The sequence below is a fragment of the Octopus bimaculoides genome, chromosome 1 (genome assembly GCF_001194135.2).
Source record: "Octopus bimaculoides isolate UCB-OBI-ISO-001 chromosome 1, ASM119413v2, whole genome shotgun sequence".
Taxonomy (NCBI): Eukaryota; Metazoa; Mollusca; class Cephalopoda; order Octopoda; family Octopodidae; genus Octopus; species Octopus bimaculoides.
This window is the reverse complement of record NC_068981.1, coordinates 52,537,896-52,554,960: the sequence shown is the minus strand read 5'-3', so window position 1 is coordinate 52,554,960 and position 17,065 is coordinate 52,537,896. Positions and strand designations below refer to the sequence as shown.

Below are 17,065 nucleotides of genomic sequence, written 5' to 3'. Positions count from 1 at the left end.
GTCATAGGGAAAATATGTAAGCAGGGAGATAATTTCAATAGGTTGGAGTTCTTGTGGGGGAGGATGAAAGAATATTTACTCCAAGAGGTCTGCGAGAGTGAAATACAGTATATTTGCAAGGAAGGGTAAGTTCTTGTGGACCAGGTTGGAGAAGTATGTAGCTTTCTACTTTAGAGGCTGTTTTAGTAATGATAAGAGAGAAAATTAATACAGCTGTTAAGTAGTGGTTGTAATGTATTGGAGTGAGTATTTGCTAATCAGCTGGATGGCCTTAGGCAGGCTATAGTCTAAGATGTTTGTGCTTGTAGCAGCACTTCAATGTGAGTCATACTTGGAAGCTGTAGCTAGCTAATGACTGATTGGGGATTAAACATTTTCTGGCTCTATGCATGCATCTTGTCATCAGAAGACTGTTTACTACAATTTTGTGTGGATGTTATAAGGGTGTATAGTGTTTGTCATTTAAGCTCAGACACAAACCTATATTGAGGTAAACTGCAAAAATATAGGGACAATTAGTATATCTGTAACCATGACTAGAAGACTTTTTTTGTTATCATTGTTCCCAGCTTCAAACTGATTTGTTCACATCTTATTTCAAGAAATTTGCCTGTTATCACACTTCTCAGTTGATAAAAATATACACCTTTCAACAGCATGCTTTAGAGAATTAATCATGGATCTCATCTGTCCATTCCAAACATAAGAAGTATTAAAGAATTAGGGAGAATTAGCAGAATCACAACATGCTCTACATTTGAAAACTATGGACAGCTTTAAAAAATATCTTTCTTATTCAATCTATTTTCTATTTTGTACATTTATTTCAAAGATAACTTCATTTTGATTTCAAGTGGGTATTTCAATACGTCATGAAAACAAGTATCTCTTTTCTAAATAATTATAGAGGGGAAATATTAACTGGTGATAGAAATTAGAAATAATATTGTACAAAGTAGCTACATATATTAGTCAGTTGTTTTTGTTTCATGGTACCGTGAAGAACAGCTGCATGTACTTACATCATTCATAAGTTCTGGCATATCCTCTACACATTACTAGTGTAGACAGAAATTGACCAGCTTTACAATTTTAAACTAAAAAACATAAAAATAAAAGTTTCTTCCTGAGTACCATTATGCATAAGTGAATGAATGATAGACATATCAATGTCTATCATTCATTCACTTATGCATAGTGAAACATTTTTATTCTTCTTTACATGTAATCATTCTGAAAGAATTTTGAAATTAGAAACATAAATCATATGATGGCTACCAGAGTACTGCAATTTTTAGTTTTGTTAGAACCATCAACTTCCTGTATAGCTTATATTGAAGAATGTCCTGTCTGATTGATAATTTAGAATTTCAGGCTGGGATTCTAAGAACTGATAATAGTGTAAGGTTGCCATTAAATGAATACCAAACATGATAGCAAGTGCTGTGCTGCATTCACAATATAAAAACAGATTTAATGTCAATGCAAATAAGTTTATTTGGGTTTGAGCTTCCAAAAAGTGTACATCACTCAAATAAATATATATATATATATATATATTTTTTTTACTAATTTTTGTAAATTACCAGTTTTATGTACACTGACAGGATATATACCATAGCAAATTGGTTTACCAAAATGAAGTCTCATGTGTATTTAATAGAAATATTAGTTGTTTTATCAGGGTTGTAGTTATTGGTCAAGTTGTCTTAACTGTAGGAATTTTGAGAATTTCTTTTAATTACTTAAAATAATTTCCAGTGTGTATTTTAATATTTTGTGTAATGCAGTAGAAGGTGATCAAACCACAAATCGGGAGAGGTAGTAGAAGAATTAAAATGAGAGTCTTTTTATCACTTTCCCTTACTTAACTGTTACTCAAATGTAGCTTAACCTGTATTTTGTTGGTTGTTTAAATATCTATCTATCTATCTACTTCTCTCTCACATCACCGCCATCTCTCTCTCTCTCTCTCTCTCTCTCTCTCTCACACACACACACACTCTAGCTAGCTAGTTAGAAAGATAATGATAGATCACTTTTGTTCACATGCATATATGCACATGCACTGAAGTGCATGTATCTCTAGCTAAGATGCTTGTGCATACAAGTGTGTATGCATGCATACTTGGAAACAAATGAAGGTTGACGGCAAGAAGAGCATCCAGCCATAAAAATTCTGCCTCAACAAATCTTATCTGATTCATGCAAGCATGGGTATGATGATGATAACACACACATAAATCAATCACATCCACATAAATTTATGAAAAATTTACTTTCCAAAAAAAGAAAGACTATTTTTTTCATGAAATTGTGTTAGCATGCATACTGGAAGGAATGGAATATAAACACTTGAAAAAAAAAATTCAATGCTAAGAATACTACAGTATGTAAATATCAGTATTTAAAAATAAACTTGATATTTTAGATTTTAACTATATTTCATTATCAGTTTCAGTACATTTACATATGACATGCATATTAACGGTGCGAGTACTCTAGTGCAAATAATAAAGAAGCAAAATATATGATGTAATCATATTAATATTTGAATATTCAGCATGATGTCATATTGGTGAGAATTTAAGAAATACACTAGCTTGGATGAAAATAGGAAAAATTCTGAATTGCAAGTATGCTTACATGAAACAAACAGAAATACATTGAAAATATGTCAGCAAAAGGATAGAGGAGTGTGAGAGGCTGGACTTTCTATGGACCACCAACAAAAGGCAATAGATGATCAAACAGAATCATATGATCTGTGCCAGCTGAACATGAAAATGAAGCTGTAAAGTCTATTTAATTTCTTAGCTGTTATGGTTGCAAATAACTTTGGTCTAAATAACTATTAACATGAGAAATGTTAAGGCATTTAATTAACTTTTATTTAAAATTAGGCTATGGATATGTATTCTTTATTCTCATATGTCTTTAAACCAATAATAATAATGATTAACAAGAATTACATTCAGGTCAAGGTTATGATTTCTAGACAAATGCCAATATATTATTACAGAGGGAATTATATATCCCAACGACCACTCTAATCATCTCAATGATCCCATTTCTCTTCTCTTTTCCATTCTCACAAAACTCACCTCCTTTTTAAGCTCACCACTTTCTCTTTGCCCAACTAGCTCTCTCAATCCTCATCCCTTTTCTCCCAGTCAGTCTCTCTCTCACTCTCTTTCCCTTTATCTTAGTCTCTCCTTGAATCTCTCTTTTCTTCTATTCTTCCTCTTTACCCCACCATCGTTTCTTATAACCATTTACTTTCAACTCTCTCTCTCCCTCCACATCAAATTTACTGTTTTATTATAATTTCCTTAGGAAGGGTAAAATTAATTTTTAAAAAAATATCTTTTTGAACAAACAAAATTTCTCTTAAACATTGTCCAAGAAATACTAAAAACAAAAAGCAATGAATTAATTTGGAATCAACCTTGGCTCAATGTTTAGTTTACATTGTAAGATTATTTTTAAAACTGTAGACACTGTTTGCTGTTGTTAATGGTAGCTTAAACTGAAGCAGGCAGGGTAAAATGTAGTAGGATTGACATGAGAGGTGAGGGCATAAGAGGAAATGACTAAGAAAGGATATGGGCAGCTGGAAAAGGCTTGTGTTTTGGGCCAGGATTGAAAAAGAATTTGTGTGTGTGTGCACAGCCATGATGATATTCATATGTATCAAATGTACAATATCCAAGTTTGCTGGACGTGTTTGTCATAAAATAATCTGATGTATAAAAGACAAAAATAGCATTTTTTCTATTGCATTTGGTATTTATTAAATAATATATATTTTTTTTTTACAAGAGGAACTGTTAGTCTAAGATGAGACTTGTCTGTATAGTAGGATAATTCTACTGAACAATGAATATTAGTTTCATCCTTACCAGTTTGAATGAACTACTCTGATGAACAACATCTAAATAATACAGCATTATAAAAATATAAGCAGATGATTTCATGAATTAAAAGAAATTTGTATTCTTAATTTGAAAATTTTCAGAGCAAAGAATTTTATGACACAAGGCTTAAACAATTATTTAAATGAATATAGGTTAATTAATTGCATTAAATAATGGATGAGCTGTTTTGATGAATTAAATAGGGTTTTATTTTGTTTTTGTTCTTTTTCCTTCTTTTTTTTTTGTGGTGATGGCTATCTATTTGACTTTAATTATTGCATCAAAATATATGACATTAATTTATTGGGTGTTTTGAAAATATTCTGTGGAACAGCATTTTGAATGTCATACAAATTTCCTACAATATCTTGTAATTCAGACCCCATTCTTGTACCATATGATTGCTGGGAAGTTTTGTGATCCTGGCTTTGTGCATGCACACCCCTTCCTTCACCTTTGGATTTCTTGACGCACATACTTTTTAAGATTTGTTTCCATTTCTCCAGACAGACACAATTGTGGAGTTGTGATGCACAACTAAGGATTAATCTCTTTTCAAGTCATTCTAAAATACATTTATGAGATTCGTGAATTTAGAGTTTTGTGGGGTTTCTTAATCTCTAGAAACTTTTAAGGCATGCTGCAGATTGTAGAAATGTTGTTTCCTAGTACTAAATATTTGTGCATCACTTTGTTTTCATTTAAAAGAAAGATGATGGAGTTTTATAGATAATGCTTTCATCTGTGACTGAAATATGGGTTTGAGCAGTTATAAAGTGTGGTGAAAAGACTATAATATTGTCATCTACTTATGAGGTTGTGCATATATATTTTTATTATGAGATGAAATGGATAATAAGTATAAATGAGAAAGATCTTTACAGTATTCTGTTTAAAAAGGGTTACAGATTCCAGGATTCTATATATGTTCCTTCTGTACCTTACATAGGCCTACTGTCATTAGCAATAACAGCTCATCAGCCAGCATTTTGTGTTGTTTTTAAGGTGGTGTTTACTATTCAACAGAGTACAAGTGGGCAGGGCTGAATGATATCAAAAGGTTTGCTACTGTCAGTAATAGTTAGAATAGGAAGTCTCTCAGCCTGCTAGAATTTAGCTGCCAAATCTTCTCAAACCACCCCCTACTTCTCTTCAAGATAGAAAAAAATATGGCAAAAAAAAAAAATCAGTGTTAGTAATAAGTGGATGGTGCTGGTAATATAAGCTCCTTATTAATTTTTAAGGATTTCATAAAGTACGATTTTAAAAATGAATAATAATTAACAATTAAGATGTGAATCATCTGTGTACAATTTTGATAAAATTTTTGGTGAAAAGCTGTCTAAACTGTGGAATATGTTTAAAGTAACTAAGAAATAAATGTGGCTAAAGTGTGTCACAGTGTTGGGAAAAGCATTTTACAATGTGTAGCTTATAGTGCTGGCCTTCAACAAACAGCCATTGTTATTAGTAATTACTCCATTTTCATAAGATACACATGATAACTTTAAGTTACACTGTTGTGGCCTCACCCTAAATATATTACACTTGTAATTTTATCTTTTTCTTCCTGACAAAAAATTTTAATAATCAACTTAACTTTTTTGCTATTAGTATTGCTGGAGTAGTTTGTGATAAATTCTGTTTTTCTTTACTAATACACTTGGGAAAGATATCTACGTGACAGCTTTACATTTTTACTCCTCCTAAAATTTGAAATGTCATTCCAATGTTATAAATAATACTTATTATTCATTCCTTTTTAATGTTGCTCCATATTTTCAACTTTTCACGATGTTCAACTTTCTCAGAATATTTGTTCTATTCAAAAATGAATTTTTCTGTTTTGGTATAATGTCAGCAAATGATCCCCCTTTAATGGTATTTAAGTGGAGAGATGGCACTCAGTTACCTCTAGTAGCAGCATTTTACAAAAGCTTTGCATTCTTCACATTGCAATCCTGTATAATATTCACCTAATCTGTTTTGGAGAGGCTGCTGATTTTTTTCTTTATTGATCTGTATATGTTTGTGTGTATATACATGCACACACAAGCATACTTATGTATTAAAAATGAAGCCAATGTTTGATAGTAGCATAAAGAATTTATAATCAAATTTTTTTAATTATGTTATATTCCATCATTGAAGAAATTTGTATTATGCAATGCAAAAGTCTGCTGTCTAAATGAGTAAAATATGGCACATGTACTCACAAATGCATTTTCAATTATGTTTACAATACTACTGTAGCCGTTTCAATCTTCTGAACTGAAAATAATATATTACTCTTGTTCTGACATTCATAAAAAAAAACAAAAAACATTTGTTCCAATAATTTGTACAAATTCACCAAAGTTTCAGTAACTTTCTATTTGTCAGTAATAATTAAGTGTAAGTAAAATTATAGAATGTGCTATAGGCCACTGAGGAACTACTCAACACTTTCATCTCTAAGCTTTACAAATACCCAGGATCTAGTTTCATATTGACAGCGTCCAAATAAAATATCTTAAGTTCTATAAAATCATCATCATTTAATATATGCGTTCCATGCTAGCATGAATTGGATGTTTGACAGGAATGAATGGGTCCATGGAACACATTATGCTTTTTTACTTGTTTGGCATGATTTCTACAGCTGGATGCCTTTCCTAATGCCAAAAATATAAAAACATAAAAATTTTTAAATTAAAAAAGAAATTACTAATTAAGATTAAGAATATTCATTTCTGCAGTACTTCTTCTGGTTTGAGGAACTACTTACTGTTGACAGGACAAGTTGGTTAATTGATGCCATTATTTCAACTGCAACTATTATACATAATACTTTCATCCATGACTGCAACTTTATATATATTCCATTGAAATATCTAGGCTTTTTTATTAGTAATTTTATAAAATAAACTTTGCTTTCAGAAGATCATATTTTTCATTTTTTTTTTTCCTTTATAGGTTGACACAACTCAAGTACTCCTTAAAGAAAATGGTGTTTCATTGCGTTTAACTGTTGTTGACACACCAGGTTTTGGAGATGCAGTTGACAACAGCAATTGGTATGAATCTATTCCATTTTGTATTTGAAAAACATTGAATATTTTGGCAAGACTCTATGTAACATGTGTAAGAAGTGTGATGCAGCAGTTGAGATAGGATCATTGACTGGAAAGGATTTGGAGATTAATGATGTAATCATGACCTGTTAGATATGTGATGCTAGCTTACATAAAAGATGAAGCACAAGTGACCTTAAAGAATAAATAAACATGTAATGCAAATGCACACAGGGCATGTGCTCTTGGTAGAAAGTACCATTGGAAAAGGGAGATATAGGAAGGAGTAGTGTGGTCAGATCTCAAGATGCTGGTCCTCATAAAAGCTTGAGTTAAATGGAGATATGCTATATAGCTAACCTTTCCATAGTTCATGACAATGAAAAGATAGACTTTAGAATGTTATTGATGACAATGTATCCATGCTATTGTATCATAAGAAAAATAACTTTATTAATTCTAACTTTTGTTGCAATACTTCCAGTGAAACCTCTGTTTCAATTAATTTTATACAGCAATATTTCCATTGACAAACACTGTTTCAAAAATTTTATGGGATTTAGTAAAATACATCATGCTTTCAGAATTAAGCTGGTGTTTGGAAAATGACTAACAAATTGAAAAATAATTGGTTTCAAATTTTGGCACAGAGCCAGTGGTTTTTGAAGGAGGGGAAAAGTTGATTACATCAACCCCTGTACTTGACTGGTATTTAATTTTATTAATCCTGGAAAGATGAAAAGCAAGGTTGACCTTGGCAGAATTTGAACACAGGGCATACACTAAGCATTTTGTCTGGCATGCTAACAATTTTGCCAGCAGCCATCTGAATAAATGAAAATGGATTTAAGAAATAAAGAGTTTGACATGGGTTTTTAATTCTCTTTCCACTTGAATAGCTAACACTAAAAAGTGTGTGTTGCACAACACGATCTTATTTCCCTGTCTTCCGAATCTATGCAACAGGTCATTATAGCGGGCTTTAGTTTAGTTTCTAGTTTTGTCTTTTTACAATATTTTAATACAATTTTTTTTTTTTCCAATTCTTCAAAAGTTGGCAGCCTGTAATTGATTTCATTGACACTAAATATGAAGAATATCTCAACTCAGAATCCAGGGTTAACCGAACCATTATGCCTGACAACAGAGTCCATTGTTGCTTATATTTCATTGCTCCCACAGGTCATGGGTGAGTAATAATTTCAACAGTTTTAATTGGTAATATATAGCAAAACTAAATATTTGTCATAAAGAAGAAAGCTCATCTGTAATAAAATAATTGTTTCTCTAACTACTTCAGACTGAAACCGCTTGATGTTGAATTCATGAAACGTCTTCATGATAAAGTAAATATTATTCCACTCGTTGCCAAAGCTGATACACTGACACCAGATGAATGCAGAGATTTCAAGAAAACTGTAAGTTTTTTTTGTATTTATTTTGTATTTATTCTTTCATGATTTCAATACAACAGTCATTTTTACATCTATTTTCCATACTGATATGGGTTGGATGAGAGTGTTTTATAACTGGATATGATGTATCTATTCTAAAATCCAGAATACACATGTATAACAATGAAAAACCTAAATTTGATTTTACTATGTTGTTGGACAATATTATGTGGAGCTATGTATATTTGTAATTCATTATAAGTATTGAAATACTTTAGAAATAAATAGCCTCTTCCTATCTGTTGAAATCATTCTAGATTTCCACACTCTGAATTCAAATCCTGCTGAGATCAGTTTTGTCTTTCATCCTTCCAGGGTTAAATAAAATACCATTCCAGAGTTGCAGATTGTCAGATTCATTAGAATGTTGAGTAGGATGCTTTGGAGTATCTATTTCAGTTCAGCCCTAAGTTCAAAATCCTGCTTAGACCACCATTATAATGAAGTAACCTCTTCCAGGTAGCCTAATAAAAAGAGCAAAATGCACCAAACTCAAGAGTTTTTGTCCTTATCAAATAGGAGCAATCTAAGTGTGCAAAGAGCTCATTAACTATGATGATTTAAGCATTAAAATGTTATCTTATAAGTGATAATTTGAATATTTTATATAATGCTAAGCTGAATGTTAACTCTTAAAACTCTATAGTTCTTTCTGTCTCAAAATCTCCCAGTCTTGTTAGAAATTAGAGATTTTGATGAAATGTAATTAGTCCAGTTTAAAAATCATAAAAATATGACAATGGAATGAATTTGGATGAAGTTTACTGATACAATATAACGACCATTGGTGTACATTGTGAATGTGGTTTTTACTTAGTCATGTCACTTTCACCTGCCAAGATAGGTTGAATACAGTTAAGTTGATTACACATAGGTGTTTTCACATATAGTTACAAGATATTGATTCCTGGGCATCAGTTTCCTGTTTTAGAGCTGAAATTGTGCTCCAGCTAGTCTTTGTAACTTTGAAGCTACACGTTCAAAAAAGGATTCCAAGCTATGTTTTCATTTCCTCCATTCAATGATGTTGTAAGGTTCAACAAATGAGAGTTGTTCACTTTTATTACAATAATTATGTTTTCTTCATAAATCTGGAAACTACACATTTAAAATATATCAGTACTTTTTTTTTTTTTTAAAGATTACTATCTATTAAGAAAATTATTGAAGCCATATCAGTTATGTGGTAATTGCACTCCTGCTCAGAATCAGTAAATTCCAATGTCACTTAGTTGGTGTTTATAGATGAAACTGAAATATTCCAATTCTTTGTGTCCATGTCTAAGCTCTCTTTCTCTAATTAAATTAATGGATAATGTCACTGAATTCTAATTCACTTAACTTGAGGTATTCATTGCCATTATGTTCATAAATTGAAGGAAGCAAAATCCAGAGAAATTCACTCGATTAAATGTGAACAGGAAACCATGTGACAAGAAATTCTTTATAGAATTCAGAATGAAGCTAGACTTTGTCCCTCATGCACAAAAGTGATTGGTTGCAGTTTTATGCATTTTAGGATTGTAAGAGTTTAATATGTTTAAACTGAATTAAGAAGCTAACATTATTCATACAAGATAAAATTGCAACTTGAAGCTTGTATCTCTCCCTTGCATTTTCTGTTTCCTTTAGTTTTTTAAAACAAGGGGGATAATTCTTTTTTCTATGGAAATAAAAAATTTTTTAAAACATTGGATGATAATTTATATGCAGATAATCTAACAAAACAGTTCCAAAATTGAGTAGCAAAAACTTTGGTATTTCTAAGCATTTTAAGACAAAATATCTAACTTAAGATGAGAAATTGAGTATGTAATTTAATTAACCTGGGTATTGGATGTTTATGAATCATAAGTAACTATTGTTGTTGGAGATTAAGAAAAGAGTTTTGAAAATTAACGAGATCGTATTGACTATTAGTCATGAAGTGTTGCTTGAAACAAAAGCCTTTGTGAATATAAAAAAAAACACCTAATGATCTCAAATGCATGCATAGGAAAATGGATCGAGTCTTCACTCATTATTACAAATATAATTTTCATCTTTACACCTGTTTTTAATTTATTATTCAATTCATATATTTATTCAGAGGATGTGTATCTGTTGTCATACATTTTGAGTGAGTGAGAGAGAGAAAACACCATCTTTTATTAAATATAATAATTCTATAACGTTAGCTATATTATGTACATTTGTAGAATGAATGAAATTATGTCAAAGAATATATTCATTGTCTCCATTCCATGATCTCTTCTGACTTATCTTATGCAGATTTTAAATGAAATAGCGCAGCATAAAATTAAAATCTATGAGTTTCCTGAATGTGATGATGAAGAGGAAAACAAACTGCAGAAGAAATTACTAAAGGTTTGTTTATTCTACACTGTATTTCTTTGTTAATAATTGTTTTCTTTGTTTAAATATTTGTGGTGATTTATTTTGCTCCCCACCTCCATGTCATAAAAGTACTTATTTGAATATGAGAGTATTTTTTACATATAGTTTATAAAGTTGTTCATATATTTTATTGAAAAAAATCTTCCGAAGTTATGTTTTGCAGGTTTTGTATTGCAGGTGGAATTTTTAGGACTATTTCAAAATTCTGCCACCCTATATACTTCAATATTTTTTTATGTTTAGCTTTATTTTGCTTATTTATTCTTTTAATTATCTAAAAACAATTGCATTTCAAATTGCCTAGGATTGTCTAATATGGTACTACTTTTATCCTCAACTTATCTAAATTTATATGAGTGAATTATAAAGTTTATTAATTCCAGTGTCATACTTTTTGGCAGATGACTTGATCCGAGATCTTATGCTGAAACTGAAACAGCTACATTTTTGCAGAGCTATATTCACTTTCACATTCTTTCATACCACAGTCTGTTATGAAGTCTCAACACTGCACTTCTCTGACCTGCTTCCTGATACAATTGTGCACTGAAATTGTAACAGTGACCAAGTCATAGAAGGGTAACGGAAATTGTTGACATTTCAGAATAAACTAGAATTAAAAAAGAAATGAAAGATTTTTGAATATAGATTTTTGTGTTCATAAAAAGCTATGACTCTTCCACAATGTACTTACTAATATTTATTAAGATACTTCAAAATATTTAGTGATGAAACTGGGGGAAACTTATCCAAGTCATTAATTTAAAATTGTATTAATAGATATGATTAAGTATATAACATTCTTGACACTTTTAACAAAATTATGTCCCTGTTTTAAAACTTTGCCTGAAGTAGCATTAATGAATGCTTAGTATTTTGTGGCAAATATTTAGCAACCAAACTTTTTTTTTCCCCTTCATTAGTTTAATTGATTTAATGGGTTTTTAATATATGCTATTCTAGTATATTACTTCAAATTTTGCCAACTTTTAAACTATCATCCTGCTTTGCTATTTGTACTAATAACATTAATATAATAGCTTTCTGCCTTATAACTTTCTGCCTTACTATAACTCATTTGCTGTTATTGAAATGATGTTGGTGTATTATTAAACAGTTTTACACTAACACTGCTAGAAACTACCATTAGTGTTGACTTTTTTTAAAATATTGTTTTACTATATTTTCAGTTATCTTAGATTCATTTAAATTTAATTTAAGTTTGTTGTGGTTTTTTGGGTTTGTTTTTTTTTTTTGTATTTTCTTTTACCTATTCCTTTTGAATGATCAAACTGATTGTCTTCACGCCATATTTCTATAACTTTTATTTTAAGCACACTTTATATACTCTTAGCCATTCAGGAGCTTTTATTCAGGACCTTGTGGCTGGCTAGATTTTAAAATAAATACATTAAGTTCAAGCCTAACCACAGGATATGTATTGCCAAAAGACAATTTGAAAAAATCTCACTTATAGAAATAGTGTCAAAAGTAAGACTGTCCATAATTTTTGTTTCTAACTGCTCTACCAATAATATATTTTAAACATATAGGCCTATAATTAAATTTCAAGTTATGTAGTTGCAAGACTGAGTTATTGAACTAGCTCTTTATATTTGATTAGTATTCTATTCCACCTATTATTAATAACTAGATAAATAGAAGTTGGGTTAGAAAATGTAGTAATGTGTGGAAACATGGATGCTTTTGAATTTTATCTTTATCAGTTCATATCTCTGTATAATAGGGAAATTTTCGTTCTTTTTTCTTTAGTTTTTAGAAGAAAACTCTTACAACTTTTATTAATGTACAATGATTGTAGCTGTAGATGATTAAAGAAATCTTACTATTTAGCTTGATTTTTTATTGAGGTTCTCATACTAATTGTATTATAAAATCTTACTCTTGTGCGATACTTCGGTTTCATCTCTAATTATTATTATGACAAAAGTTGCATTTCACTATTATTTAACAAACATCTGTCTTCATTTCTTAATATACATTTTGTTTTTATATACTATTCTTGATGAAGTACAGAAATTGTATTATTTATCAATTCAGAACTGTTTCATTTTAATATCATTTAATTATTTAAATCGGTGTGCATGCATATGTGTACAAGTATACATAGACATACACATATATGCAGTAATTCTATTCAACAATATCTATATGCTTAAAAACTTATAGAAGTTGAAAAAAATCTCCGAAATATTAAGTTGGTTTTCACATTTCTAAAAGTATCTTATCTCATACCTATCTGGGAAGTGAAGAATTAGCTGTCTGCTAAGTTGGATCTTGCACACTATTTTATTTTCAACCTTTCAGAAAGACTTAAAAAGCGGTAAATTCTTCAAGGTATGTAACTAAATTATTTTCTGCTTTCTGTTTTTTTTTTTTTCATGTCTTATAGTGTCTCCATTTGCCTGTTGTTCTTTACCCAAACTCTTCTTTTTCCCTTTATGTCTGTACCTAATATAGTATCGCAACGTATGTGTTTTAGTTGTTGCTATTGCAATAGCATTAGGCGTGCTTTAGTTTCTAAATGCAACTTTTATGTTCACTGGCACATTTTATCTCGGTGTTCATGATAATATATAAATCTAATAATCTAATGTGATTTCGTATGTTAGTCACTCACTATTTGTATGTTTATACAAGGTTATTAAAAAGTGGTTTATGTTGAAGTCCACTTTCACAGCTCACTCACATCTGAAATTGAGTGTTACTTGACACTGAATGTAAAATAATCATTTCCCTTTTTTTCTATATTTAATCTGAGCTGCCTATATCTATTAGAAAATGCAGCTAATAGTGAGATGTTATACACATTTGAAATTATTCCTGCTGCACTCATTTGTATAATAAAAACTAGTTCCTGCTTCATTCATTAGAATTGTTATTTAAAAGTGTTCAGTTTTAGTTATTAAATTTTATATTACTTTCTCATAATATCGCTAACTTGAGCAATACCAGATATTGACTATTGGTTTTAAATAATCCAGATTATTTAGAATTTTGTTCAGAAGAAAGTTTAAAGTAGTTTTTAAAGCTGGTTTGGATATAATTGAGCATTTTCTGTTAGCCCATTGCATTCTTTTATTCTAAACAAAAAAAATATCTTTCTTCAATTACATTAGAAATGTCTCCTCAATATTTTCATAAATGTTAGCAGTAATACTTGGAAGAGATGGTTTTCCACTATAAAACTGAAAATAAAATGCTGAACAACAATTTTAATGATGTTCAGTTTTAAATTACATTAGATTATATATTAAAAGGTTGATTATGAAAAAATATTGAATTATTGGAGCTAATTTATTCTGAAAAACAACATCCCCAGGATAAGTCATTATTAGTTATTTTTTTATAGTTTAGGAGAGATTAAATACTTTGTATTAACATAATACAAAAAGTAATATATTTACTTTGCTCTACTGGACATATCTTTTGATATTTAATTACACTACAGACTACAGTTTTCTGCTCTACCAACTGAGCTACAATTCAATTAAATAGCAAACGAAACAACCATAATTATTTTTCTCATGTTCTACTCAGTTCTGCATTAAAGTATTTAGGAACTTTATTCTGTGAGTGGAAGGTGATGCGTAAGTTCACTTTGTTTTTGAAACCATTTAAGTAAAATTAAAATGAGGGTTGTCATAAAGTGGTATTTTGAGATTTTCTACTTAAAGTTAATGAAATAGAAACCATAATGGTTGAAATACTATATTTTATTTGATATTATCTAGTTATGAAATTTAAACTCTTACTACCAATATGGATTCTGTAACTTACCAATTACCAATGAATTCATACTACCAATATGAATTCTGTAACTTCTGAAATAGAATGTGCTGAATATTCTTATAAATTATGACCTGAGCATAAATGCCATATGTTTTCTAAAATAAATACCATATGTTTAAATGACAGTATATACTAACTGGATAAATAATGCAGAAAATACTTTTACTGACATTATTGCACTAATTCTCTAGTTAAATGTATGAGGGCCAATACTAAAGCACTTCCAGTTGTGTTATAGTATTTCATTTGGTGCCTTATTCTTCTGATTTCCAGAGCCAACTTTGCTCATCGCTCTTAGGTCAATAAAATAACAAGAATATACTGAGTTTATCTAATCATCTTTCCTGTGTAAATATTGTGATTAATCATTATTTTTCTCAGTCTGAAATAGATCACTAAGTTTATCATAATAATAAATGTATTTAAATTCAAAGTAACTTTATATTGATAGAGATATCGCAATGAAAAATGTTAATAGGCATAGGTGTGGCTGTGTAGTAAGAAGCTTGCTTTCCAACAACATGATTCTGGGTTCAGTTCCACTGCATAGCACCTTGGGCAGGTGTCTTCTAATATAGCCCCAAGCCAACCAAATCCTTGTGAGTGGATTTGGTAGATGGAAACTGAAAGAAGCCTGTCTTAAATATGTATAAAGTATTGGAGTTGATTCATTCGACTAAAAATACGTTGCAGGGAAAATTATTGTGTAGATAAGTTATATAACTGAATCTTATTCTTAGTGTTTTATTATTCTAGGTGCAGGTGTGGCTGTGTGGTAAGAAGCTTGCTTCCTAACCACATGGTTACAGTTTCAGTCCCACTGCGTGGCACCTTGGAGCAAGTGTCTTCTGCTATAGCCTCAGGCTGACCAAAGCCTCGTGAGTGGATTTGGTAGATGGAAACTGAAAGAAGCCCATAGTATATGTATGTGTGTGTGTGTGTATGTTTGTGTGTCTGTATTTGTCCCCCCACCATTGCTTGACAACCGATGTTGGTGTGTTTACATCCCCATAACTTAGCGGTTCGGCAAAAGAGGTCAATAGAATAAGTACTAGGTTTGCAAAGAATAAGTCCTGGGGTCGATTTCTTCAACTGAAGATGGTGCTCCAGCATGGCTGCAGTCAAACGACTGAAACAAGTAAAAGAATATTATGCCAGTTTCATATTCTGGATTCTTTTTTTTATTACAGTAAATACTAGGAATATTCATCATTGTGATGAAAATCATTATCCTGTTACCAAATTATCATAACTAGCTTTAACTTGCTTTCTTTATTCTTTGTTCATTAGTTCCCACCTGTTGGGAATAGGTATCAGAACTTTTGGCAAATTTACTTGCTATAGATTGGCATCTTATCCCGTTGGATAAGATCTCTCATCTGCTGAGCAGTCAAGTATTGGAACTATGGACTTTTTGAAGTTTACAAAATAATTGTCAGCCAAGAGAAATATGTTAAACTAATTAATTAATCTAGTGCAATGAGTCAGTGTTGGTTGGTGCTCTGCAACTTACCACATATATATATATATTGTTTGTTAACGTTTTTAATACTAAAAACTAGTTCTTGGTTAAACTCAGAAATATAAAACATTGCTTTTAAATCAATCAGTATGAAAAATGCTGGTTTTATTTTATTAATAATAGTTTTTTGAAGCTCTAACTTATTTTACCTAATCCAAAGCTGCATTGAATTATTAGAAATTATAATTTTAGTTAATTATAGATTAATACTTAACATTCAATGTAGGTTCAAAGTTTGCTTATGTTCTTGTTTTATTGTTGTTTGTCATTTTCTAAAATTCTTTTCAGGACCTTCTTATTCAATTCTGCATGTTTTGCTTAATTGTGCTTATTTACTTACTTATTTATTATATTTATTTATTTAATTTCTTCTTTTTTTTTTTTTTACTATTCTTATAATTTGGCACCATTTGTGCTTTTTTTTTCTCTCTGCAAATATATTTCCTTATTTTATAATTGAGGAATATCAAAATTAAACAAACTGAATGTTTGAATTAAATTTGATCTTGCTACCACAGTTTATCTTCACTATTATTCTCGATTGGTGGGTGGGGAGCTTTTTTTATTTAAAGAAGAAAACAAACAATTTATAACTTCAACACATTGTACTTAGTTTGATTCCATTTAAATACCCTATCCCATCTTTACTAAAATAAGTAAATGCAAAATATTATTACATGTAAATCTTTACTGCAACAAAGTCAAAATACATATCTACAAACTATGAATAGGATATTGCAACATGTTAAATGTTTAATGCCATTCTTTTCTAGATGACTGAACTCTTGATTCTTGATAAACAATTTTTCTCATTCAATGTTTTTATCTGTAAATCATACTCTTCATGCCTTTGGCATTTATATATGTTTAATTATTACAATTATGCTCTATATATATATATATATATAT

The 17,065-nt window shown here is 30.2% G+C and overlaps 1 protein-coding gene across 5 annotated transcripts in view; it reads left to right on the top strand.

Moving 5' to 3' along the window:
• Positions 1–17,065, top strand: part of LOC106873280 (septin-7) — a 158,584-nt gene that overhangs the window by 115,004 nt on the left and 26,515 nt on the right. For 4 of the 5 annotated variants that reach the window (XM_014920584.2, XM_014920577.2, XM_014920578.2 and 1 more), the window contains exons 4-8: positions 6,873–6,973; positions 8,025–8,159; positions 8,271–8,388; positions 10,696–10,791; positions 13,150–13,179. In XM_014920584.2, coding sequence (XP_014776070.1) covers positions 6,873–6,973; positions 8,025–8,159; positions 8,271–8,388; positions 10,696–10,791; positions 13,150–13,179 — 480 coding nt within the window. The remainder of the gene's footprint in view (positions 1–6,872; positions 6,974–8,024; positions 8,160–8,270; positions 8,389–10,695; positions 10,792–13,149; positions 13,180–17,065) is intronic. The other variant, XM_014920579.2, reaches the window with a different exon arrangement.